General features: G+C 45.1%; 1 protein-coding gene across 8 annotated transcripts in view; it reads left to right on the forward strand.

Annotated features, from left to right (window-relative positions):
• The first annotated feature begins 8,406 nt into the window (after positions 1–8,406).
• The window catches only part of LOC115137733 (neprilysin-like), an 86,049-nt gene continuing 66,469 nt past the window's right edge, over positions 8,407–27,986 (forward strand). For 5 of the 8 annotated variants that reach the window (XM_065024220.1, XM_065024216.1, XM_065024218.1 and 2 more), the window contains exon 1: positions 27,099–27,577. Coding sequence is in view for 5 of the 8 variants with exons in the window: in XM_065024216.1 (XP_064880288.1) it covers positions 27,535–27,577 (43 nt within the window). In the remaining 3 variants the exon portion in view is untranslated. Of the gene's footprint in view, positions 8,553–27,098; positions 27,578–27,986 lie in introns of those variants that run through there. The other 3 variants (XM_065024221.1, XM_065024219.1, XM_065024217.1) reach the window with 2 other exon arrangements.

Here is a 27,986-nt window from a genome sequence, read left to right on the forward strand (position 1 = left end):
CGCAGTTTTGGTCCAGGTTATCCTGCGCCGGCTCTGGGGGCGCTGGGAGGGTGCAGTGCGTCCTCTGCCTGCGCTCCGCTCGTGCCGGGCAAATGTGGGAGTGGAGCCAAAGGGAGAGGTGCGTGTAGTAAGCACTAGATCTCCCGTGCTTACCCACAGCCCGGTTCAACCTGTGTCTGCACTCTGGAGGGTCCGGGCTAGAGTAGTTGTCCAGCCTGGGGAAGTGGTGCCAAGGTTGCGCACCAGACTCCTCCTAACACCAAGCCTCCTATAGGTCTCCCCAGCCTGGTGGTTCCTGTGGCAGCCCCACGCACCAGGCTGTCTCTCTGTCTCCTCTCTGCAGGTGGTCCCGCCTGTCCGGCGCCACTGCCGGAGCGTCCCGCCTGTCCGGCGCCGCTGCCGGAGCGTCCCGCCTGTCCGGCGCCGCTGCCGGAGCCTCCCGCCTGTCCGGCGCCGCTGCCGGATCGTCCCGCGTGTCCGGCGCCGCTGCCGGAGCCTCCCGCCTGTCCGGCGCCGCTGCCGGAGCCCCTCAGCCCAGAGGCGCCAGAGCCCCTCAGCCCAGAGGCACCAGAGCCCCTCAGCCCAGAGGCACCAGAGCCCCTCTGTCCCGAGCCCCTGCCCCTCTGTCCAGAGCTTCTGCCCCTCTGTCCCGAGCTGCCCCTCTGTCCAGTGGGGTCATTGAGAGGGGTTGCCATGGTGAGAAAGCCACGGAGGCGGACAATAAGGCGGACTAAGACAATGGTGAAGTGGGGTCCGCGTCCCGCGCCAGAACCGCCACCGCGGACAGACGCCCACCCAGACCCTCCCCTATAGGTCAAGGTTTTGCGGCCGGAGTCCGCACCTTTGGGGGGGGGGTACTGTCACGTTCTGACCTTTATTTCCTGTGTTTTGTAATTAGTTAGTATGGTCAGGGCGTGAGTTGGGTGGGCAGTCTATGTTTGTTTTTCTATGATTTGAGTATTTCTATGTTTCGGCCTAGTATGGTTCTCAATCAGAGGCAGGTGTCATTAGTTGTCTCTGATTGAGAATCATACTTAGGTAGCCTGGGTTTCACTGTGTGTTTGTGGGTGATTGTTCCTGTCTCTGTGTTTGCACCAGATAGGACTGTTTTGAGTTTTCACATTTCTTGTTTTTTGTAGTCAGTTGTTCATGTGTACCTTAACGCATTAAAAAGAACCATGGACACTTACCACGACGCATATTGGTCCTCAGATCCGTTTCGCCTCTCCTCTTCGGAGGAGGAGGAGGAAATTCATTACAGGCCCCCTTGAACTTTGCGACCTTTTGCCACATTTCAGGCTTCAAACATAAAGATATAAAACTGTATTTTTTTGTGAAGAATCAACAACAAGTGGGACACAATCATGAAGTGGAACGACTTTTATTGGATATTTCAAACTTTTTTAACAAATCAAAAACTGAAAAATTGGGCGTGCAAAATCATGGACATGAATATGGAGTTGTTCCCCCTTTTTGCTGCTGTAAGTCGCTCTGGATAAGAGCGTCTGCTAAATGACTTAAATGTAAATGTATAACAGCCTCCACTCTTCTGGAAAGGCTTTCCACTAGATGATGGAACATCACTGCTATAACAGCCTCCACTCTTCTGGGAAGGCTTTCCACTAGATGATGGAACATTGCTGCTATAACAGCCTCCACTCTTCTGGGAAGGCTTTCCACTAGATGATGGAACATTGCTGCTATAACAGCCTCCACTCTCCTGGGAAGGCTTTCCCCTAGATGATGGAACATTGCTGCTATAACAGCCTCCACTCTTCTGGGAAGGCTTTCCACTAGATGATGGAACATTGCTGCTATAACAGCCTCCACTCTTCTGGGAAGGCTTTCCACTAGATGATGGAACATTGCTGCTATAACAGCCTCCACTCTTCTGGGAAGGCTTTCCACTGGATGATGGAACATTGCTGCTATAACAGCCTCCACTCTTCTGGGAAGGCTTTCCATTAGATGTTGGAACATTGCTGCTATAACAGCCTCCACTCTTCTGGGAAGGCTTTCCACTAGATGTTGGAACATTGCTGCTATAACAGCCTCCACTCTTCTGGGAAGGCTTTCCACTAGAGGATGGAACATTGCTGCTATAACAACCTCCACTCTTCTGGGAAGGCTTTCCACTAGATGATGGAACATTGCTGCTATAACAGCCTCCACTCTTCTGGGAAGGCTTTCCACTAGATGATGGAACATTGCTGCTTGGACTTGCTTCCATTCAGCCACAGGAGCATTATTGAGGTCGGGCAGTGATATTGGGGGATTAGGCCTGGCTCACAGTCAGCCTTCCAATTCATCCCAAAGGCATGTTGATCTTAGGCATGTGTGTGGCTGCTCAGCCATGGAAACCCATTTCTTAAACCTCCCGACTAACAGTTTTTGTGTTGACGTTGCTTCCATAGGCAGTTTGGAACTCTGTGGTGAGTGTTGCAACTGAAGACAGATGATTTATATGCCCTACACGCTTCAGCACTCTACAGTCCTGTTCTTGTGAGCTTGTGTGGCCTACCACTTCGTGGCTGAGCCTTTGTTGGTCCTAGATGATTCTACTTCGCAATAGCAGAACTTATGGTTGACCGGGGCAGCTCGAGCAGGGTAAAAATTTGACGAACTGACTTGTTGGAAAAGTGGCATCCTATGATGGTGCCATGTTGAAAGTCACTGAGCTCTTCAGTAAGGCAGTTATAATGTTTGTCTACGGAGATTGCATGGCTGTGTGCTTGATTTTATAGACCTGTCAGCAAAGGGTGTGGCTGAAATAGCCAAACCACTAATTTGAAGGTGTGTTCACATACGTTTGTATGTACAAAATGCATTCTTCTTTTTTATTTTTACCCCTTTTTCTCTCCAATTGGTAGTTACAGTCTTGTCCCATACGGACTCGGGAGAAGCGAATTTCAAGGGCCATGTGTCCTCCGAAACATGACCCTGCCAAGCCGCACTGCTTATTGACACACTGCTCACTTAACACGGAGGCCAGCCGTACCAATGTGTCGGAGGAAACACCGTACACCTGGCAACCGTGTCAGCATGCATGAACCCTGCATGCCACAGGACTCGCTAGCTCGCGATGGTACAAGAACATCCCTCCCGGCCAAACCCTCCCCTAACCCGGACGACGCTGGGTCAATTGTGCACTGTCTCATGGGTCTCCCCGGTTGCGGACAGCTGTGACTCAGCCCGGTCTGTAGTGACGCTTCAAGCACTACTATGTAGTGTCTTAGACCGCTGCGCCACTTGGGAGGCCCTAGAAACACCTTCTTGTACATGTAAACTTTCTTATGCCTTAATTGCAAACTTATATGGGATTTGTAAATATGAATAAAAACATGTATCATAAACTGACCCAATGGGCACACACTGGTTGAATCAACATTGTTTCCAGGTCATTTCAATGAAATTGAACCAATGTGGAACAGACATGGAAATGATGTCTGTGTCCAGTGGGTAAGGAGAAAGCCCTGAGCTATTTAGATCTGCGATTGGCTGAGATAATGGAGGGAGAAAATAGAGAGGCTACGTTCCGGAGGACAGTGCCCCGCTTTTACATGTGAATTCTTAAAGAGATGGGTGGGCTTAAGGTTTAAAAGGGTGTGAATGATGCTGAATGGGCATAAACAAAGAAGAGCTAGAGACGCCAGAGAGACTCCAGAAAGTTACAAAATAATTCAAGGGCATTTCCTCCCACGTGTCTACAAAGTGGGATAACAAGTTGATCAAATTTCAAAGAAGCACAAACTTTCCCATGTTTTCCCCAACTGCAGCCATTCTGGAAAATTTGTTATAAACAAACCTTCCTGAATTCGATCACACATATTCCCGGAGGAAATCAAACGAAACAAGCAAACAGTCGAGGAGGACTAACCACAATAAGTAATGCAATATGCTCACAATGACTCCAACTATTTTAAAAGGCTACAGGATGTGGATTCATATGCATGCTATTATTATGTAATATATTTCATGTGAAATCCATCAAATTGTTATCTACGCAATCTACTGTAAAATTCTACTGAACCACTTTGCACAGACGCTAATTCAACCTAGCATGATGCTGCCACCACCATGCTTCATCATAGGGATGGTGCCAGGTTTCCATTTTTCAGGCCATAGCGTTCATTCTTAGTTTCATCAGACCAGAGAATCTTTTTTCTCATGGTCTGAGAGTCTTTAGGTGCCTTTTGGCAAACTCCAAGCTGGCTTTCATGTGCCTTTTACTGAGGAGGGGCTTCCGTCTGGCCACTCTAACATAAAGGCCTGATTGGTGGAGTGTTGCAGAGATGGTTGTCCTTCTGGAAGTTTCTCCCATCTCCACAGAGAAACTCTAGAGCTCTGTAAGAGTGACCATTGGGTTCTTGGTCACCTGCCTGACCAAGGCCCTTCTCTCCCGATTGCTCATTTTGGCCGGGCGGACAGATCTAGAATGAGTCCTGGTGGTTCCAAACTTCTTCCATATAAGAATGATGGAGGCCACTGTGTTTTTGGGGACCTTCAATGCTGCAGAAATGCCAGAAATGCCAGAAATGACACAATTCTGTCTCAGACTTCTACGGACAATTCCTTTGACCTCATAGCTTGGATTTTGTTATTATTATTATTAGTTATTACAAAAAACATTATGTGGAATTGTGACCAAGTGATTGTTGATAACATCCTCAATCAATATTTCTGTTAATTCTCTGCTTCCTGTCTCAAAATCATCCAGACACTCATTCATATTCTGTTTCTCTGTGTGTGTGTGTGTGTGTGTGTGTGTGTGTGTGTGTGTGTGTGTGTGTGTGTGTGTGTGTGTGTGTGTGTGTGCGTGTGTGTGTGTGTGTGTGTGTGTGTTTGCCTATCCAATGTCTCCCCATGTGTGCACTTACCTCATGCTTTATCACACGTTTTATTGCACCTTATGTCACTTATAGTGTCTTCATCCTCAATGATGACAATAGTGAGGAGCAAGAAACAGCAATATCAGCTTTATTCCTACACTATACAGTAAATAAAACAGACAACAAGTCATGAAAACCATCATGTTCTAGGTTATTACATTCTCTATTACCCCAGAAGAACACTACCGCTCTTCCTATTGTCTATGTCAGGGCTCTCCAACACTGTTCCTGGAGAGCTACCATCCTGTAGGTTATAACTCCAACACTGTTCCTGGAGAGCTACCATCCTATAGGTTATAACTCCAACACTGTTCCTGGAGAGCTACCATCCTATAGGTTATAACTCCAACACTGTTCCTGGAGAGCTACCATCCTGTAGGTTATAACTCCAACACTGTTCCTGCAGAGCTACCATCCTGTAGGTTATAACTCCAACACTGTTCCTGCAGAGCTACAATCCTATAGGTTATAACTCCAACACTGTTCCTGGAGAGCTACCATCCTATAGGTTATAACTCCAACACTGTTCCTGGAGAGCTACCATCCTATAGGTTATAACTCCAACACTGTTCCTGGAGAGCTACCATCCTATAGGTTATAACTCCAACACTGTTCCTGGAGAGCTACCATCCTGTAGGTTATAACTCCAACACTGTTCCTGGAGAGCTACCATCCTATAGGTTATAACTCCAACACTGTTCCTGGAGAGCTACCATCCTATAGGTTATAACTCCAACACTGTTCCTGGAGAGCTACCATCCTGTAGGTTATAACTCCAACACTGTTCCTGGAGAGCTACCATCCTGTAGGTTATAACTCCAACACTGTTCCTGGAGAGCTACCATCCTATAGGTTATAACTCCAACACTGTTCCTGGAGAGCTACCATCCTGTAGGTTATAACTCCAACACTGTTCCTGGAGAGCTACCATCCTATAGGTTATAACTCCAACACTGTTCCTGGAGAGCTACCATCCTATAGGTTTTAACTCCAACACAAGTTTTAACTCCCCTCATTTAGTTAATCAACCAGCTGATTATTAGAATCAGGTGTGCTAGATTAGACTTGGAGTGAAAGCGTACGGGATGGTAGGTCCCCAGGAACTAGGTTGGAGAGCAGTATCGCCCCCCCCCCCCCCCCCCCCAAAAAGCCATATTGCAACCTATGTGTTGTGATAATAGTGTTATTTTCTCTATAATCTGTTAATTCATATGCCTCGACACTGTGATATATAGGCCCAAGGCCAAGACAATAAGAAGACACAGTGGCAGAATAAATTCAACCACACCTTTGTTTCATCAAAACCGGAGAGCAAAAACTGTCAGGTGAAGTCCACAAAAAATATTGCATGTAACAAACAGTTACATGACCTACAGCATGGTCAAACAAGGTAATGTTTCCAACATTTTTGGACTACTTAACAATTATTGATGTAGAACCACGGAAAGTTACCACAAGTCGCAAAGAAAACAGGAGCTGCCTCCACTATTCCAGCACCATTTCAATTAAAACATTTCAACATCATCAAATCACCTCTGCTAAATGCTCTATGACTCTGTCATATAGTACACACTTTTAGTGTTTGTTGTCCTAGGCTACCTGGCTAAAATGCTTGCTCGCTAGCCTAACTACCTTTCATGGGAAATGATGCGCCAGACCAGCTAGTTAACATTAGCATATTACATCTAGCTTCATGTTGAACTTCCATCCTCTCAGGCCAGGGGCACAATGTATAAATAGCCACCGGAGGACAACGAAACAACGAGATGCAACAATTTTTTTTTGTTGGTAAATGTCGTTTGGCTTCTGATGTGATTGGTCTGAAGCCAAATCTAAACGGACTTACCTTGACACCTTTTTTTGGTGCGTCAGGACCATTGACAGTTGAGCTCACCCAGTTTAGCTCAACGGTGGTTGGCTACTATTTTATATTATTTGGGAGAAATGTATGTTTCAAAACAATATATATTGGTCAATTTTTGGGGGAAGCCTGGCTTTCCTTGGCATCCATGAATACACGCCACTGGTTGGAGACCCCTGCCCTGTCTAAATGCCTCGTCTTCTATTTCCCACTGTTTTCTGCTCTCTTCTTTGGCCCAGAAACCCCATGTCTCCGTTTTCTCCTCTCTGTTTTGGCCCAGAAATCCCATTTCTCTGTTTTCTCCTCTCTTCTCCATGACAGGAGGAGCTTAGTGTTTATTAAATCCCCCACTCTGAGTGACAGCTGAGCCTCTCCTCTGATGCTCAAGTGTGTGTGTGTAAGTGTGTGTGTGTGTGTGTGTGTGTGTGTGTGTGTGTGTGTGTGTGTATATATATCCTTCCTGTTTGGCCCTGTCCGGGGGTGTCCTCGGGTTGGGGCCACAGTGTCTCCTGACCCCTCCTGTCTCAGCCTCCAGTATTTATGCTGCATTAGTTTATGTGTCGGGGGCTAGGGTCAGTTTGTTATATCTGAGTTTCTCCTGTCCTATTCGGTGTCCTGTGAATCTTTGGTTCTCTAATTCTCTCCTTCTCTCTTTCTTTCTCTCTCTCGGAGGAACCATGCCCCAGGACTACCTGACATGATGACTCCTTGCTGTCCCCAGTCCACCTGGCCATTGCTGCTCCAGTTTCAACTGGCCTGGGCCCTAGGACCATGTCCCAGGACTACCTGACATGATGACTCCTTGCTGTCCCCAGTCCACCTGGCCATGCTGCTGCTCCAGTTTCAACTGTTCTGCCTTACTATTATTCAACCATGCTGGTCATTTATGAACATTTGAACATCTTGGCCACGTTCTGTTATAATCTCCACCCGGCACAGCCAGAAGAGGACTGCCACCCCACATATGCCTCTCGGAGGACCTGAGCCCTAGGACCGTGCCCCAGGACTACCTGACATGATGTGCTGTCCCCAGTCCACCTGACTGTGCTGCTGCTCCAGTTTCAACTGTTCTGCCTTATTATTATTCGACCATGCTGGTCATTTATGAACATTTGAACATCTTGGTCATGTTCTGTTATAATCTCTACCCGGCACAGCCAGAAGAGGACTGGCCACCCCACATAGCCTGGTTCCTCTCTAGGTTTCTTCCTAGGTTTTGGCCTTTCTAGGGAGTTTTTCCTAGCCACCGTGCTTTTACACCTGCATTGTTTGCTGTTTGGGGTTTTAGGCTGGGTTTCTGTACAGCACTTTGAGATATCAGCTGATGTACGAAGGGCTATATAAATAAATTTGATTTGATTTGATTTGATTTGATTTGTGTGTGTGTGTGTGTGTGTATGTGTGTGTGTGTGTGTGTGTGTGTGTGTGTGTGTGTGTGTGTGTGTGTGTGTGTGTGTGTGTGTGTGTGTGTGTGTGTGTGTGTGTGTGTGTGTGTGTGTGTGTGTGAGTGTGTATGTGCATGTGTGAATGTTTCTCATCACTGCTTGTCCACGCCTCTTAGCAGAAAGATCCAGAAAATGATAAAAGGATGTTGGGAGTGAACTTCTTAAAAGGACGCAGTGACCTTATTTAAAAGCACTTAACAAGACAGCCCTTCATCCTGCGTTTTTTGAAGAGACACACCTTCATAGATTTGCTACAGTGGTTGGGGCTACGGTTTGCATTAAGCCTTGATTCACCATCTAAACAGTCTGAGAACATGGTCATCTCATTCAAAGCAAGAGCCTGGGTGAGCGTAACAGGTGAGAGAGGAGGGGTTGACTGAGCCTATGCATACAACTACAGAGTAATCTAGGAATTTGTAGTTATTTATAAAAATGGATCCATGAATTGTGTAATTTGTCAGTGACCTATCCCTTTAAGGGAGTAGGGAAATTGTTGAGGGGGTCGATTAAAGCGTCTAAAAGGTATTGGAGCAGGGTTTTCTACAGACAGGATTTCAATTTGATCAGTCTTTTTTTGCCGTGAAATTTCCCGAACCACTGGAAATGTAGATGAGCTTGGTGATTTACATAAATTCACTGAAAGCCCACACTAACATACTGTTATATTAATGTTATTGCGCTTTTCATGTAGCCTTACATTTGGCCAACTAACAGCCTAACCACATTATGGACTAAACTTTCAAATAATTTTGCTGCAGGATTATTTTGCTGTGACCATGTATAAAAAAAGGCAATCTTGAAAATTTGACATAAACTCACCTTCCTGAATTCAGTCACATCACAGAGTGTACAAAACAGTAGAAAACACCTGCACTTTCCATGACATACACTGACCCGGTGAGTCAAGGTGAAAGCTATGATTCCTTATTGATGTCACTTGTTAAATCCACTCCAATCAGTGTAGATGAAGGAGGAGGAGAAGGATTTTAAAGACTTGAGACGATTGATACATGGATTGTGTATGAGGGTGAATGGGCAAGACAAAATATTTAAGTGCCTTTGAAGAGGGTATGGTAGGTGCCGGGCGCACCAGTTTGTGTCAAGAACTGCCATGGTGCTGGGTTTTCACACTCAATAGTTTCCCTTGTGTAATGACTAATGCAAAGCGTGACCACAGATCCCTCGCAATGACTCCAAACTATTTCAAAAGCCCACACGATGTGGATTCACATGTACGCTATTATTGTGTAATACATTGAATCTAAAATGCAACAAATAATGGAACATTTAATCTATGCAATCCATGGATTTAAATATTAGCACTCAATGTTTTATCATGTGTACTGGAGTGAGAGGGTGGGTGTGTGAAGGCTGGTATATTCCTGCTCGTTTTGCGACATCTACTGGCCAGGAGAGAGGATGGCCCAGAATGGGTAAGGGCCTAATACACACACACCTGTATATAATTAACTTGGAGGTTGGGCTGTTGCTGTTTTAACCTGGCTTTGGCTGGATTCGTGTTTTGGGTCTGGAGCAGCAAGAGCTGACATGCAGGGCCCTCCAACACTGGGAGGGATATTGAACCCAACTGGACAGGAACCAGTAAGGACAAGCCTGTTGGATTTTTTGTTTTCTTTTTCTCCCCAGATACGCCGGTTAACAGCTTAGTTGTCAGGTGGCAGAGAGGGACCGGAAGACCGTTGTAGAAAGGCTCAAAGACAGCTAGGTTTTGGGGTAATTGTTACCCAGCGCTGTGGCACATTCTGTTGTCTCTTTTATTCTGAGTCGTTTCCCTGGTTGGCCATGTTGGTCTACGCTTGTGTTACTTCACACTCTCTCGTCAGTTAATGGCCAGCCGGAACCGCGCTGACCCATACAGATGCAATCTACCACACTGGAATGTTTTCACTCACACAGGCATATGATGTCAGTAGGCTATTTGAAAATAAAGATGGTTCTTTCTTTAGCACACTAGGAGTACTTGTGACCAATTGATTGTTGAAAACATCCTCAATAAATTGTTCTGCTTATTCTCTGCTTCCCGGAAACGAATAAATAGGCATTTTAACGTCATAGATTTAGCCGGTGGTAACTTGTGGAATATCCACCAGCTTAAATGCAGTTTTAACCAATTAGCATTCAGGATTAGATCCACCCATTGTATAATTGATAATAAAGAACATTAACTACAAAAAAACATTGTGGAATTGTGACCAATTGATAACATCCTTAATCAATTATTCTGCTTATTCTCGGCTTCCTGTCTCAAAATCATCCAGACATAAAGTCATATTCTGTTTCTGACCGTGTGTCTGTCTCCCCATGTGTGCACTTACCTCATGCTTTATCACACATTATATTGCACCTTATGTCACTTATACTGGCTTCACCCTTAATGATGACAAGAATGAGCAAGAAACAGCAATATCAGCTTTATTCCTTCACAATACAGAAAACTGACAACATATCATGAAAACCATAATTTCCTAGGTTATTACAATCTCTATTACCCCAGAAGAACACTCCCTCTCTTTCCTATTCTCTATGTCAATTACTCTTCATATATTTCCCTCTGTTTGTTTCCTCTCTGCTTTGGCCCAGAAACCCCATGTCTCAATTTTCTCCTCTCTGCTTTGGCCCAGCAACCCCATGTCTCCATTTTCTCCTCTCTGCTTTGGCCCAGAAACCCCATGTCTCCATTTTCTCCTCTCTGCTTTGGCCCAGAAACCCCATGTCTCCATTTTCTCCTCTCTGCTTTGGCCCAGAAACCCCATGTCTCCATTTTCTCCTCTCTGCTTTGGCCCAGAAACCCCATGTTGTTTTCTCCTCTCTGCTTTGACCCAGAAACCCCATGTTGTTTCCTCCTCTCTGCTTTGGCCCAGAAACCCTGTGTCTCATTTCCTCCTCTCTGCTTTGGCCCAGAAACCCTGTGTCTCATTTCCTCCTCTCTGCTTTGGCCCAGAAACCCTGTGTCTTCATTTTCTCCTCTCTGCTTTGGCCCAGAAACCCCATGTCTCCATTTCTCCTCTCTGCTTTGGCCCAGAAACCCTGTGTCTTCATTTTCTCCTCTTTGCTTTGGCCCAGAAACCCTGTGTCTTCATTTTCTCATCTCTGCTTTGGCCCAGAAACCCCATGTTGTTTTCTCCTCTCTGCTTTGGCCCAGAAACCCCATGTCTCCATTGTCTCCTTTCTGATTTGGCCCATAAACCCCTTGTCTCCATTTCTCCTCTCTGCTTTGGCCCAGAAACCCCTTGTCTCCATTTCTCCTCTCTGCTTTGGCCCAGAAACCCCTTGTCTCCAATTTCTCCTCTCTGCTTTGGCCCAGAAATCCCATTTCTCAATTTTCTCCTCTGCTCCATGACAGGAGGAGCTTAGTGTTTAAACCCCTCACTCTGAGTGACAGTTGAGCCTCTCCTCTGATTTTCTGGTGTGTGTGTGTGTGTGTGTGTGTGTGTGTGTGTGTGTGTGTGTGTGTGTGTGTGTGTGTGTGTGTGTGTGTGTGTGTGTGTGTGTGTGTGTGTGTGAGAATGTTTCTCATCACCACTCGCCATGCCTGATAGCAGAATAATTCCTGAAAGATTCAGAAAAGGATAAAAGGATGTTGGGAGTGAACTAAAAGGACATGGTGACCTTGAAAAGTCCTGCGTCTTTTGAAGAGACACACCTCCATAGAGTTGCTACAGTGGTTGGGTATACAGGGTTTGTATTTCAGGCTAAACATCCTGAGAACATAGTCATCTCATTAAAACAAATGGTCTGGTTTAGAGCTGCAGGGGAGAGGAGAGGGATTGACTGAGCCAACACTCCACGGTTAAGTTTAGGCATTCATTTCTAGTGGTTAAAGTAAGGTGTGTGGTTTGGCAAAAGGTTACAACAGAAACATATCTAACTGAGTGTCAAGAACTGGGATTGAACCCACAATCCTTGGAGTGTCAAGCACTGGGATTGAACCCACAATCCTTGGAGACAATAGTGGATGGTATTGACGGCACCTCCTGACGTCTTGGACAAACGTCTAACACTGGAGAGAGAGAGAGTCTCTCTGACAGAAATAGTTAGAAAATAACAGAATGAGAGTGTGAGAGAGACAGAAAGCCGGGGGAGAAGAGAATACAGTCTACATCTTATGGACGGTACGTTATAAGAATGGCTCTGATGATCAAATTCCTAACTTGAGATGGACAACTCGCATTTTCATTAAATCATATTGGGATATTTGAACAACATGTTTTGAGTTGTTCTGCAGATCTCAAGTTACGACTTGGCCCAGAGTGAGCTGTGTTTGGAGTTTTTGGACTGACATCAGCACAGACCTGGGATAAGATTATACTCCCCATATCATAACCTTAATCATTAGTTAGAGAAAAACAAAGTTGACCTTAGACCAGTGTCTGGGGCCTACGTCATGTGAATCATAAAACATCACCCAAAGTAACATAAAATAAAGTTACATTTCAAACATGAGTCCTAATTCTCCTTAATGCCCTAAATGACCAACAGTGGAGTGCTCATTTCCTCTGTCAGTTCACTCCATATGTTTCCAAATTCTCGTTCTTCCTCTCACGTCAACACCCTCACCCAGTCTGAGAATACTCTTCCATCCTCTCAGACTCACGTCTAGACTCTCACCCAGGTGACTCTGAGAATACTCTTCCTTCTTCTCAGACTCACGTCTAGACTCTCACCCAGGTGACTCTGAGAATACTCTTCCATCCTCTCAGACTCACGTCTAGACTCTCACCCAGGTGACTCTGAGAATACTCTTCCTTCCTCTCAGACTCACGTCTAGACTCTCACCCAGGTGACTCTGAGAATAATCTTTCTTCCTCTCAGACTCACTTCTAGACTCTCACCCAGATGGCTCTGAGAATACTCTTCCTTCCTCTCAGACTCACCCAGATGGCTCTGAGAATACTCTTCCTTCCTCTCAGACTCACGTCTAGACTCTCACCCAGATGGCTCTGAGAATACTCTTCCTTCTTCTCAGACTCATGTCTAGACTCTCACCCAGGTGACTGAGAATACTCTTCATTCCTCTCAGACTCACGTCTAGACCCTCACCCAGATGGCTCTGAGAATACTTTTCCTTCCTCTCAGACTCACGTCTAGACTCTCACCCAGGTGACTCTGAGAATAATCTTTCTTCCTCTCAGACTCACGTCTAGACTCTCACCCAGATGGCTCTGAGAATACTCTTCCTTCCTCTCAGACTCACGTCTAGACTCTCACCCAGATGGCTCTGAGAATACTCTTCCTTCCTCTCAGACTCACGTCTAGACTCTAACCCAGATGGCTCTGAGAATACTCTTCCTTCTTTTCAGACTCACGTCTAGACTCTCACCCAGGTGACTGAGAATACTCTTCCTTCTTCTCAGACTCACGTCTAGACTCTCACCCAGGTGACTGAGAATACTCTTCATTCCTCTCAGACTCACGTCTAGACCCTCACCCAGATGGCTCTGAGAATACTTTTCCTTCCTCTCAGACTCACGTCTAGACTCTCACCCAGATGACCCTGAGAATACTCCTCCTTCCTCTCAGACTCACGTCTAGACCCTCACCCAGATCACCCATATCACCCTGAGACCTCACTTGTTTACTAAGTTAATCGGTGTGGCATGACCCTTTAGTGAACTCTGGGGATGATCATATACTATATGGTTCATTAGGCCTTTAATCTCTATATACTATACCTCTCTAAAGTAAGATAACTTACAGAACTGTATTAAAATGTTAATTCCATGGATCATTTAGCCATTTGATTTAGAATTTTAGACCCCTTTCATGTATAAAAAAATATATATATATGTATATGCAAAGATATCTCTAGCTTAAACTGGAAGATTCTTTGTTATGTTATGTTTGTTATGTTGTTCTGTTATGCATCAGATTTTTAACTGGGTATTAGTTAGTGGGTTCTACAAACACGAACTGTTGCTACAAAATCAACAATGCTTACTGTCTCTGTTTCATGTTGTCTACTCACAATGTGTTTCCATATCTAATCATTTCACTAAAACAGAACAGAGCTGATCAGTGTTATCAAGAAGTGGACATGTTTTCAAGTACACACAGCAGGGAATGTTACAGGCATTGGTATGGCTCAAACATATCTTCTACAGTATAACCTGTCTCTGTCAAACTGAAAGGAACGTAGAATGACATCATCAGTCTGATAAGGTCTGTATGCATCAATGGCTCATCATAGTATGAGGGTCATCTCCTGTATGGGTTTGGGTTAGTCTGTATGCATCAGAGGGTCATAGTATGAGGGTCACCTCCTTTATGAGAAAGAGTCTATAAATGAGGACATGGCCACAGAGGAACAGCTGAGGAACACAGGGTCATTCCATATGCGTTGCTATACAGGAGAGACTGATGGGGTCATTCCACGCTTGTGATTACATGTTTTGCTATGCAGGAGAGAATGATGGGTGATCACTTTCCTTTATTGAGGAAACATGTATTACTATAATCAAGTTTCCATCCAACCTTTTAATGCGAGTAAAGTATGTTGGATAAAAAATATTATGACAGGCCTGATGGAGTGTTTTAATAAATAAACGCAACATAAAACAAGAGACACGAACAACGCACAGACTAAACACTGGAACAGAAACAATAACACCTGGGGAAGGAACCAGAGTGACAGATAAAGGGAAGGTAATCAGGGAAGAGACGGAGTCCAGGGGAGTCTGATGACGCGCAGGTGCACGTAACGATGGTGACAGGTGCGCGTAACGATGGTGACAGGTGCGCGTAACGCTGGCAACAGGTGCGCGTAACGCTGGTGACAGGTGCGCGTATTGATGGTGACAGGTGCGCGTAACGATGGTGACAGGTGCGAGTAACGATGGTGACAGGTGCGCGTAACGATGGTGACAGGTGCGCGTAACGATGGTGACAGGTGCGCGCCATAATGAGCAGCCTGGTGACCTAGAGACCGGAGAGGGAACACAGGCGACAGTACCCCCTCCCCGACGTGCGGCTCCGGCCGCAGGACACTGACCAAAAGACGATCCCGGGGATCAGGAGCAGACACCCCTGCTGATGCGCGGGAACCTGTCGCCGGCTGGGACAAGGGAACCTGACAGATGGCTGAGGCAAGTGATCCTCTGACTAGCCAGTGGAAGCAGGGGAGCCTAGCGATCTGGTGAAGGCATGAAAGCCCGAAGAGACGGCTGAGGCAGGGGAGCCTGGTGATCTGGTGAAGGCATGAAAAACCGAAGAGCCTGCTGAGGCAGGGGAGCCTAGCGATCTGGTGAAGACATGAAAGCCCGAAGAGACGGCTGAGGCAGGGGAGCCTGGTGATCTGGTGAAGGCATAAAAGCCTGTAGCGGCTCCAGGACCCAAAGTTATTCCACCTGGCACACACACACACACAAAAACACTCCCTGATGCTTCCCTTAGGGTGAGGTGTTATTCTGTAATGATGTGCGCTGAGAGTCAGGAAGCAAGTTCAGGGAGTGAGTGTTATAATAAATAAATAACATAAAACAAGAAACATGAACAACGCACAAACTAAACATTGGAACAGAAACAATAATGTCTGGGGAAGGAACCAAGGGAGTGACATACATGGTGCGTGTAATGATGGTGACAGGTGTGCGCCATAACGAGCAGCCTGGTGACCTAGAGACTGGAGAGGAAGCACAAGTGACAAGAACATTCCAAATGTCGACAAAACAAAATAAAATAAACAAATGTGGGATATTTTTGTGTAAAATGAATTAGCGAGAAATCTCTGTGGAAAAAAACGCTTTTATGCGCAAATATTCATATAATAACCATAACACCGAAGTAAACTTGGAGTCACGGGATGTCATGATGTGTGGTCCTCCCACTACAACTCGTTGGGAAAGCATGCAGTTTATAGCACTTTGTGACATCGGCTTTGTAAATACATTTTGATTTGATTTGAAATTAGGCTACAGATTAAATAAGATATGACGGACTTCCACTCTGCTGACCATACAGGACTAATAAAAGTACATTTTTTAAAATTAATTATGTTTGAATTGTGATTCATCAGGGGTTGCTGTGGTAACCGCAGCACCGGTACCTAGATATCTGTTGGATAGAAACCTAGCTTATGATGGTAATATGTAGTTGTCTCACCTAGTTATCTGTAAATCGCTCTAGATAAGAGCGACTGCTAAATAACAAAATAAGAACTAATTAGAGGCACACTAACACAAAGAGCAATGCAAAATAGCCTACATCAACTAATATAAAAATATATATATATAGTACCCAAGCACTTTGCAGATTGTGCAGCAATGTGGTTTTAGTGGGCTATGTGTCCAGTGTGACCACTTTGTGATTCCTCAATTTAAATGATTGTCTGCATTTGTAAGCTATTCCTTCATTATAAAGACAGATCTCCATGTTAGTTATTTACAGTAGCAGATGCACTTATCCAGAGCTTACAGATATCTAGGTGAGACAACCACGCTATCACCTTCATAAACTAGGTTTCCATCCATATCTAGGTGAGACAACCACATATCACCTTCATAAACTAGGTTTCCATCCATATCTAGGTGAGACAACCACATATCACCTTCATAAACTAGGTTTCCATCCATATCTAGGTGAGACAACCACATATCACCTTCATAAACTAGGTTTCCATCCATATCTAGGTGAGACAACCACATATCACCTTCATAAACTAGGTTTCCATCCATATCTAGGTGAGACAACCACATATCACCTTCATAAACTAGGTTTCCATCCATATCTAGGTGAGACAACCACATATCACCTTCATAAACTAGGTTTCCATCCATATCTGCAAAAGGTGAGACAACCACATATCACCTTCATAAACTAGGTTTCCATCCATATCAGGTGAGACAACACATATCACCTTTTAGGTTTCCATCCATATCTAGGTGAGACAACCACATATCACCTTCATAAACTAGGTTTCCATCCATATCTAGGTGAGACAACCACATATAACCTTCATAAACTAGGTTTCCATCCAATTGGCAACATATTCAAACATCTGCAAAATGAAAATTAGACACATTTTTCCACCAGTGGTACGTTTCCCCCAGAAGGTTGTTGCCGATAAATGTCAGAGCACACAACGTGCACTTTTTATTTAATTTTCATGTACCGAATAAAAATGTAATGTTCAATGTGTTTCTACTTATAGTTTTGTCCAACTGTTGAGTTAAATAGCATTGCACCACTCTGGTCTTGGTACGTGAACCCTAGCTAATGGCTCCCAGATACAGTGCTGGTAGGATGTGGGGGTAGGGTGGTCTACATGCCAGATACAGTGCTGGTAGGCTGTGTGGGTAGGGTGGTCTACATGCCAGATACAGTGCTGGTAGGCTGTGTGGGCAGGGTGGTCTACATGCCAGATACAGTGCTGGTAGGCTGTGTGGGTAGGGTGGTCTACATGCCAGATACAGTGCTGGTAGGCTGTGTGGGTAGGGTGGTCTACATGCCAGATACAGTGCTGGTAGGCTGTGTGGGTAGGGTGGTCTACATGCCAGATACAGTGCTGGTAGGCTGTGTGGGTAGGGTGGTCTACATGCCAGATACAGTGCTGGTAGGCTGTGTGGGTAGGGTGGTCTACATGCCAGATACAGTGCTGGTAGGCTGTGTGGGTAGGGTGGTCTACATGCCAGATACAGTGCTGGTAGGCTGTGTGGGTAGGGTGGTCTACATGCCAGATACAGTGCTGGTAGGCTGTGTGGGGCAGGGTGGTCTACATGCCAGATACAGTGCTGGTAGGCTGTGTGGGTAGGGTGGTCTACATGCCAGATACAGTGCTGGTAGGCTGTGTGGGTAGGGTGGTCTACATGCCAGATACAGTGCTGGTAGGTTGTGTGGGTAGGGTGGTCTACATGCCAGATACAGTGCTGGTGGGCTGTGTGGGTAGGGTGGTCTACATGCCAGATACAGTGCTGGTAGGCTGTGTGGGTAGGGTGGTCTACATGCCAGATACAGTGCTGGTAGACTGTGTGGGTAGGGTACATGCCAGATACAGTGCTGGTAGGCTGTGTGGGTAGGGTGGTCTACATGCCAGATACAGTGCTGGTAGGCTGTGTGGGTAGGGTGGTCTACATGCCAGATACAGTGCTGGTAGGCTGTGTGGGTAGGGTGGTCTACATGCCAGATACAGTGCTGGTAGGCTGTGTGGGTAGGGTGGTCTACATGCCAGATACAGTGCTGGTAGGCTGTGTGGGTAGGGTGGTCTACATGCCAGATACAGTGCTGGTAGGCTGTGTGGGTAGGGTGGTCTACATGCCAGATACAGTGCTGGTAGGTTGTGTGGGTAGGGTGGTCTACATGCCAGATACAGTGCTAGTGGGCTGTGTGGGTAGGGTGGTCTACATGCCAGATACAGTGCTGGTAGGCTGTGTGGGTAGGGTGGTCTACATGCCAGATACAGTGCTGGTAGACTGTGTGGGTAGGGTGGTCTACATGCCAGATACAGTGCTGGTAGGCTGTGTGGGTAGGGTGGTCTACATGCCAGATACAGTGCTGGTAGGCTGTGTGGGTAGGGTGGTCTACAGGGTGGTCTACATGCCAGATACAGTGCTGGTAGGCTGTGTGGGTAGGGTGGTCTACATGCCAGATACAGTGCTGGTAGGCTGTGTGGGTAGGGTGGTCTACATGCCAGATACAGTGCTGGTAGGCTGTGTGGCCAGTACAGTGCTGGGGTGGTCTACATGCCAGATACAGTGCTGGTAGGCTGTGTGGGTAGGGTGGTCTACATGCCAGATACAGTGCTGGTAGGCTGTGTGGGTAGGGTGGTCTACATGCCAGATACAGTGCTGGTAGGCTGTGTGGGTAGGGTGGTCTACATGCCAGATACAGTGCTGGTAGGCTGTGTGGGTAGGGTGGTCTACTCCCCAGTGCTCCTACCATCTGTCGGTCTAAGAACAAGTAGACAGAACAGAATGAGGTATAAACAAACAATATTTATTGAATAGAATATTTTCGAAATAATCTTAAGATAAGTTAATATTAACATGAACATAAATAAGAAATTGTAGAAAATATAAAATATAAAAATACAATAATAAAATATAACACTGAGCATTGGCTCTGCTGCCTGGTAATTAGTCCAGTCCTCACAATATTATACAATTAGCTTTGTCTATACAATGTAAACATACTGTAGCTATATGTCTTTAAAATGGTAAAATAAGACCTACACATCTGTGTGATTAACTTTGGTTCCCTCTACAGCCTGGGCATTTTCAGCATCAGCATGGACACCAGTCTATCTGGACTGTCTGGAGGAAATTGAAAAAGTATGTCACATAGTTAGTTAAGCAGTCATTAACACAAATGCACTTATGCCATACAATCTTAAGTGTGTAAATATTTGAATGTTTGAATTAAAATCTTACCATCAAAATTACTCCTCTTCTGCACTTTCTTCATCTTATCTGATAGCAGATCAGGTTAATTCTGAATCTCCTGTGCCAGATCCATTCCACTGATGTCACAGTCATCTATGAAGGTTAGAGTGTTTTCAACTTCCATTAAATGAGCCTTTAAAGATTCACTGGACATCTGAGAGGCAGTGTTGATGTTCAGCAGCATTCCATATTTGGTTTTCACCTGGTTGAGTGTTTCAAATCTCTCATCCCTGGATGTCACAGCAGAGTTGACCACAATGTGCATCAGTCAGTGGTTATCAGGAGCCTCAGTTGAAATGCCTCTTGCTGTTTCTCAGCCTCTTCTCTTTCAGAACAGCCTCCATTTTCATTTCTTCACAAATGCTTTTGGCTGTTGTCTGGGCCTCAAGGAATCCAGTTTCCCAGTATGTAGTGAGGGAGGCAGAGAATCCAGTTTCCCAGTATGTAGTGAGGGAGGCAGAGAATCCAGTTTCCCAGTATGTAGTGAGGGAGGCAGAGAATCCAGTTTCCCAGTATGTAGTGAGGGAGGCAGAGAATCCAGTTTCCCAGTATGTAGTGAGGGAGGCAGAGAATCCAGTTTCCCAGTATGTAGTGAGGGAGGCAGAGAATCCAGTTTCCCAGTATGTAGTGAGGGAGGCCTTTGCATTTGAGATTAAATTCACTGCAATATCCAACTGCATTGAGGCAGATTGGAGGAGCTTGTTAACCTCGTTGGTCATTGTCAGTATCTCACACATACGACACAGCAAATCAAGAAGTGGTAGGACCCAACTTCCTCTGCAAGTGCTTTTGCCTCCATTTTGGCTTCCAGTAATGCCTTCCGAACCTCAGAAGCCTGATACCTGATTGCATGAACACTTTGGAGCCGACTCTCCCATCTTGTGTCACTCCATGACTTCATGGTTATGTTCACGTGTTTCTTCAAAACACTCCATCTTTGTGTGTCAGCTGAAAAGAAGGTGAAGAGCTTTTTCACATCCCCCAAAACCCAACTGCATCTTTTGAAGATTTGGCAGCATCTGCAATGTGAAGGTTTAAAGTATGTGCTCCACATGAGGCGAACACAGCTCTGGGATGTTTTATCAGTAGTCTGGCTTTACTCCTTGGTGCTTGTCCTTCATGTTGGCCCCATTATCATAAGCTTGCTCTCTGCAATCTTCAAATGGAATCTTCAACTCGTTCAGCTTATCTAAGATGACGGTGGACAGATTCAAGCCTGTTGTAACCTCAACATTCACAAAGCAGAGGAAGTGCTCCTTGATCTCTGACTTTCCCTTTAAAGCCACGCTTCTCAGAATAATGGACATTTGCTCCTGGTGACTAATGTCAGGTGTACAGCTCAAGATAATGGAGAAGTACTTTGAGTCTCTTACTTGAGTCACTATTGCTTCCAGAATATCTTCACTCACAATCTGTATCAGCTCATTCTGTGTGCGCTTCCCAAGTAATGAGCATGTGTCTCTCCATCTTTACTTTTGCTGATATGATTTTCCATAACGGGGTCAAATTTTTCCAGTAATTCAAACCCTTTAGGAAGTTTTCATTATCTGGTTGGAAGAGTTTGTCTGATGAACCCCTGAATACTAGGTTTCTGTCAGACAGAGACTGGGTGATACTCATTAAATGTGTAAGGACATCCCACCATCTCTTTCTTTCAGCCAGAGACTGGGTGATACTCATTAAATGTGTAAGGACATCCCACCATCTCTTTCTTTCAGCCAGAGACTGGGTGATACTCATTAAACGTGTAAGGACATCCCACCATCTCTTTCTTTCAGCCTCCAAATTGTCATTTGCATCTGGTCAAGAGTCTGTCCCCGACTTAGGCGCAGACCAAGTTCTCTCCACTTAAACATATTGTTTGTGTGTTCAGGACTACCCTCATGGTGTTCAGGACTACCCTCATGGTGTTCAGGACTACCCTCATGGTGTTTCAGAATGGCGTTGATATTTGACCAGTCATTCACACCTTCCTTTATTATTTTGTAGTCTTTTGTAGAACAGAGCTTACAGCTAAAACAATATACAGCGTTGTTTTAGATTGAGTATGAAAGCCAGCTCCTGGTAATCTTTTCCCCATTTGACAGCTGTCTCTGTAATAAGCCTGAATGTAAACCTCTTCTAGACTTGTTTTTAGGGTAAGAAAAATCCAGTCCTGGTTTGAATGAACCTCTGCACACTAACTCAGTCCTTATAAAGTCTGTTAAGACTGGGGATCAATCACCTGGGTCATTTGGTCGAGCAGAAACTGTTCTATTAGGGTCTGAGCTGCTTGTATCTGATGTTGGCTGTACATCTCTGGTTGTGCTAGTACTGGCTAAGGCTGCCTGTACTTCATCTGGGTCTGTGTTAGTACTTGCTGAAGCCAGCTGTATTGGGTCTGTGTTAGTACCTGCTGAAGCCAGCTGTATTGGGTCTGTGTTAGTACCTGCTGAAGCTGCCAGTACTGGGTCTGTGTTAGTATTTGCTGAAGCCGTCTGTACTTGGTCTGTGTTAGTACCTGCTGAGGCTGGATGTGGATCAACTGAGTCTGTGCTTTACTGGCTGATGATCCAGCATCTCCTCTACTGACAAACTTAAGCATAGCACATGTAAATTATAGATAGCGATACTATCATTCATTTGATCCTCTGCATCAGGCCCATTCAAACTGGCTCCCCCAGATTTCCTTTTAATACATTTTCAAATATAAAACACTATTTATACTATGGCTTGACTGAATACTTGATGGTTATTATTTACTGAGAGATGTACATCCATATTACCCAGCATGTCCAGCTAATCAACATTTAAATTCAAGAAGGGCATTCTATGCCATCAAAAGGAACATAAAATTCGACATTCAAATTAGGATCTGGCTAAAAATACTTGAGCCCATTGTCCTTTAAGGTTGTGAGTTCTGGGGTCCGCTCACCAACCAAGAATTCACAAAATGAGACAAACACCAAATTGAGACTCTACATGCAGAATTCTGCAAAAATATCCTCCGTGTAAAACAATAAATAATGCATGCGGAGCAGAATCTGTCCGGTACCCGCTAATTATCAAAATCCAGAAAAGAGACGTTAAATTACACAACCACCTAAAAGGAAGCGATTCCCAAACCTTCCATAACAAAGCCATTACCTACAGAGAGATGAACCTGGAGAAGAGTCCTCTAAGCAAGCTGGTCCTGGGGCTCTGTTCACAAACACAAACAGACCCCACAGAGCCCCAGGACAGCAATACAATTAGACCCAACCAAATCATCAGAAAACAAAATGATAATTACTTGACACATTGGAAAGAATTAACAAAAAAACTGAGCAAACTAGAATGTTATTTGGCCCTAAACAGAGAGTACACCGTGGCAGAACACCTGACCACTGTGACTGACCCAAACTTAAGGAAAGCTTTGAATGTGTACAGACTCAGTGTCAGTGAGCATGGCCTTGCTATTGAGAAAGGCTGCCGTAGGCAGACCTGGCTCTCAAGAGAAGATAGGCTATGTGAACACTGCCCACAAAATTAGGTAGAAACTGAGCTGCACTTCCTGACCTCCTGCCAAATGACCATACTAGAGACACATATTTCCCTCAGATTACACAGATCCACAAAGAATTTGAAAACAAACCCGGTTTTGATAAACTCCCATATCTACTGGGTGATATACCACAGTGTGCCAACACAGCAGCAAGATTTGTGACCTGTTGCCACAATTAAAGGGCAACCAGTGAGGAAGAAACACCATTGTAAATACAACCCAAGTCTATTTATTTTCCCTTTTGTACTTTAACCATTTGCACATTGTTACAACGCTGTAAATATACACAATGACATTTGTAATGTTTTATTCATTTGGTACTTCTGTGAGTGTAATGTTTACTGTTTATTTCACTTTATCTTATTATCTACTTGCTTTGGCAATGTAAACATATGTTTCCCATGTCAATAAAGTCCCTTGAATTGAATTGACTAGATAATCATTGTCTTGTTTTAAAATGATGTGCTCCTATGAGTGCCATCACGCCTATATATTGTCTGGACTGGTCCCCACAGTGGTTGCTGCTGGAAAGTGGCAATTTCATTTCGTGCGCATGCATCTGAGTGCATGTTCACCAGCGACACGGTTATCTTTCCCGAGCTGCAGTTTATAAACACTGTTGCCCGTTGGCTTTTATCAAACGTAATAAATAGTTGTATTTCACTCTCACCTTTGTCAGAACAAAGTCACAGAACACCGCCCTGGAAGTGGCTGGCAAGCAAGACACAGACAGACCAAGAGATGCACTGGCCAGCTAGGTTAGCAAGACAGACAGACTAGAGAGAGAGAGAGAGAGACAGACTAGAGAGGGAGAGAGAGAGAGAAAGAGAGAGAGGAGAGAGAGAGCATACTTAAATTCACACAGGACACCGGATAAGCCGGAGAAATACTCCAGATATAACAGACTGACCCTAGCCCCCCGACACATAAACTACTGCAGCATAAATACTGGAGGCTGAGACAGGAGGGGTCAGGAGACACTGTGGCCCCGTTCGACGATACTCCCAGACAGGACCAAACAGGCATGATATAACCCCACCCACTTTGCCAAAGCACAGCCCCCACACCACTAGAGGGATATCTTCAACCACCAACTTACCATCCTGAGACAAGGCCGAGTATAGCCCACAAAGATCTCCGCCATGGGGGCAACCCAGACAGGAAGACCATGTCAGTGACTCAACCCACTCAAGTGATGCATCCCTCCTAGGGACGGCATGGAAGAGCACCAGTAAGCCAGTGACTCAGCCCCTGTAACAGGGTTAGGGGCAGAGAATCCCAGTGGAGAGAGGGGAACTGGCGAGGCAGAGACAGCAGGGGCGATTCGTTGCTCCAGTGCCTTTCAGTTCACCTTCACATTCCTTGGTCAGACTACACTCAATCATAGGACCTACTGAAGAGATGAGTCTTCAATAAAGACTTAAATGTTGACACCGAGTCTGCGTCTCTCACATGGGTAGGCAGACCATTCAATAAAAATTGAGCTCTGTGGCCTCCCGGGTGGCGTAGTGGTTAAGTGCGCTGTACTGCAGCGCCAGCTGCGCCACCAGAGACTCTGGGTTCGCGCCCAGGCTCTGTCGTAACCGGCCGTGACCGGGAGGTCCATGGGGCGGCACACAATTGGCCTAGCGTCGTCCGGGTTAGGGAGGGTTTGGCCGGTAGGGAAATCCTTGTCTCATCGCGCACCAGTGACTCCTGTGGCGGGCCGGGCGCAGTGCGCACTAACCAAGGTTGCCAGGTGCACTGTGTTTCCTCCGACACATTGGTGTTAAGAAGCAGTGCGGCTTGGTTGGGTTGTGTATCGGAGGATGCATGACTTTCAAACTTCGTCTCTCCCAAGCCCGTACGGGAGTTGTAGCGATGAGTCAAGATAGTAGCTACTAAAACAATTGGATACCATGAAAATTGGGGAGAAAAAGGGGTAAAAAAAATAATAATAATAAAAAAAATTGAGCTCAAACAGCCTTCAGCTGTTTGCTTAGAAATTCTAGGGACAATAAGGAGGCCTGCATACATGTATGTATGGCAGGATCAAATTGGAAAGATAGGTAGGAACAAGCCCATGTAATGCTTTGTAGGTTAGCAGTAGAACCTTGAAATCAGCCCTTGCCTTCACAGGATGCCAGTGTAGAAAGGCTAGCACTGGAGTAATATGATCAACTTTTTTAGTCAAGATTCTAGCAGCCATGTTTAGCACTAACTAAAGTTTATTTAGTGCTTTATCCGGGTAGCTGGAAAGTAGGTCATTGCAGAAGTCTAACCTAGAAGTAACAAAAGCATGGACCAATTTTTCTGCATCATTTTTGGACAGAAAGTTTCGGATTTTTGCAATGTTATGTAGATGGAATCTAAGCTGTCCTTGAAACAGTCTTGATATGTTTGTCAAAAGAGAGATCAGGGTCCAGAGTAACGCCGAGGTCCTTAACAGTTTTATTTGAGACGACTGTACAACCATCAAGATTAATTGTCATATTTAACAGAAGATCTCTTTGTTTCTTGGGACCTAGAACAAGCATCTCTGTTTTTTCGGTGTTTAAAAGTAGAACATTTTCAGCCATCCACTTCCTTATGTCTGAAACACAGGCTTCCAGCGAGGGCAATTTTGGGGCTTCACCATGTTTCATCGAAATGTACCGCTGTGTGTCATCTGCATAGCAGTGAAAGTTAACATTATGTTTCCGAATGACATCACCAAGAGGGAAAATATATAGTGAAAACAATAGTGGTCCCAAAACAGAACCTTGAGGAACACCAAAATGTACAGTTGATTTGTCAGAGGACAAACCATCCACAGAGACAAACTGATATCTTTCTGACAGATAAGATCTAAACCAGGCCAGAACTTGTCCGTGTAGAGCAATTTGGGTTTCCAATCTCTCCAAAAGAATGTGGTGATCGATGGTATCAAAAGCAGCACTAAGGTCTAGGAGCACGAGGACAGATCCAGAGCCTCGGTCTGATGCCATTAAAAGGTCATTTATCACCTTCACAAGTGTCTCAGTGCTATGATGGGGTCTAAAACCAGACTGAAGCGTTTCGTATACATTGTTTGTCTTCAGGAAGGCTGTGAGCTGCTGCGCAACAGCTTTTTCTACATTTTTTGAGAGGAATGGGAGATTTAAAAAAAAAAAAATTCTGGGTCAAGGTTGGGCTTTTTCAAGAGAGGGTTTATTACTGTCATGTTTAGTGAGTTTGGTACACATCCGGTGGACAGAGAGCCATTTATTATGTTTAACATAGGAGGGCCAAGCACAGGAAGCAGCTCTTTCAGTAGAGAACATACGTTTACTTGATTGCTGTTCCCGCAATTCACTCTTCACTCTCACTGTGTTTTTTTTCTCCTTCCTTGACCAGAAGCATATTTCTGCTTAGTCCTCTCATCGAAGTTGTAAACATTGACACCCGCTTTGACACGAGGGGGATGTGGGCCCATTGCGTAATTTGAGGGGCCCTACGCAATCTGATGGTTATTATATCAATACTTGCACCTAGGCGTTTCCACCACCATTTCTCGCACAATTAATTTGACCAAACCAAAAAGATCTCACCATGTCGAACGAACAAATTATCTGTTGCCATTTATGAAATTGTACCGAAACGACCTGTTTCCATCACAGCTGTAATGTAATATGACTTTATTCACATAACAACTCTGGATAGGAAACATGGTTGTAGATATAGACTAAGTTCGAGTCAATGAAGGTCATTGCATAACACAATTTTAGCCCACCCTCCCACCCCCGAACCAAGGTTCGTTGCAACTTGCAAGTTATTGAGAAAGGGGAGTTTGATCAACGAATGATGGAAGGAGTAACCATCATCATACCAGTGACTGACCGACCTGCGGTACAGGCAGCCTATTCGCTCATGGCGCAATCCGCTCGCCCCAGCTATTTAGGAGCGACTTGTGGCGCGCTCCTCATCTACTCGCAGCTCGAGCTTCGTTGACAGGCTCACTTCTAAACGCTGCCTTAAAGAGAGGTAACGTATCGGTAACCGCTAAGTGGGAACTTCACCGGGATACTTCACTGACAGGTCACACGTTTACTCGCCGGTCATTTGACTTTCCGTTGATTTATCCTACATTTCTCGCGGAAGCGCCCGTTCAATAGATCTAGAATAGAAATACAACCGTATTGGACTCTGGCTTGGGGGTGTTGTAGGCTCGTGGAGTTAACAGGTAGAAGAGATAAGCTTTGTGTTCACGTTCTTTGCCTGCAAGGGAAGAGCGAGGCGGATTGTTCTTGAAATCTACAGACAGGCAGCGAGAAAGGAAGAGGAGATGCTGCACGTGCAGTAGCTAATGGGGATCCTAATAAACTAATCTAAACAGGTAGCCTACATTCTCACCAACATCAATTTCCAGGTCGTATTCCCTCCGCGTATCTGATTGACTTTGATTGACGTTTGATTGGTTGATGTAATGCCCATATATATCATCGATCGAAAATTTTCAGAGATACCTGGTAAGTTGGTTACACGTGCCAAGTCTATTCTAAATATTGCTTTTTGATGCTTGGTTTGCGACATTCATCGGTTGATCATGTCTTCCCACGGAGTTTTCTTTACTCTTGTTTGATGTGCAACAGTTAGGAAATGAACTCAGTCGCCTAAGCGCATTCGGCTCCTTTCCCTTCTTGGTCATTCAGTGTCTCTCGCCAGATACGATCATGTGTTTATTGATGTCATAATTGTAGACAGATTTTTTGCTCACCAAATAGACGTTTTAATAGGACTAGTTTCCCCTTCGGACATGCTTCGCACAGACTACAATGTGTTTGTGATGGATCTTTAAAAATAACGTGAACATATTTTCATTCCAGCTCTGTCATTTCTATATATAAAATACCGTTTGAATTGTTGTGTTGGGGACAG

The sequence above is a fragment of the Oncorhynchus nerka genome, linkage group LG11 (assembly GCF_034236695.1).
Source record: "Oncorhynchus nerka isolate Pitt River linkage group LG11, Oner_Uvic_2.0, whole genome shotgun sequence".
NCBI classification, from domain to species: domain Eukaryota; kingdom Metazoa; phylum Chordata; class Actinopteri; order Salmoniformes; family Salmonidae; genus Oncorhynchus; species Oncorhynchus nerka.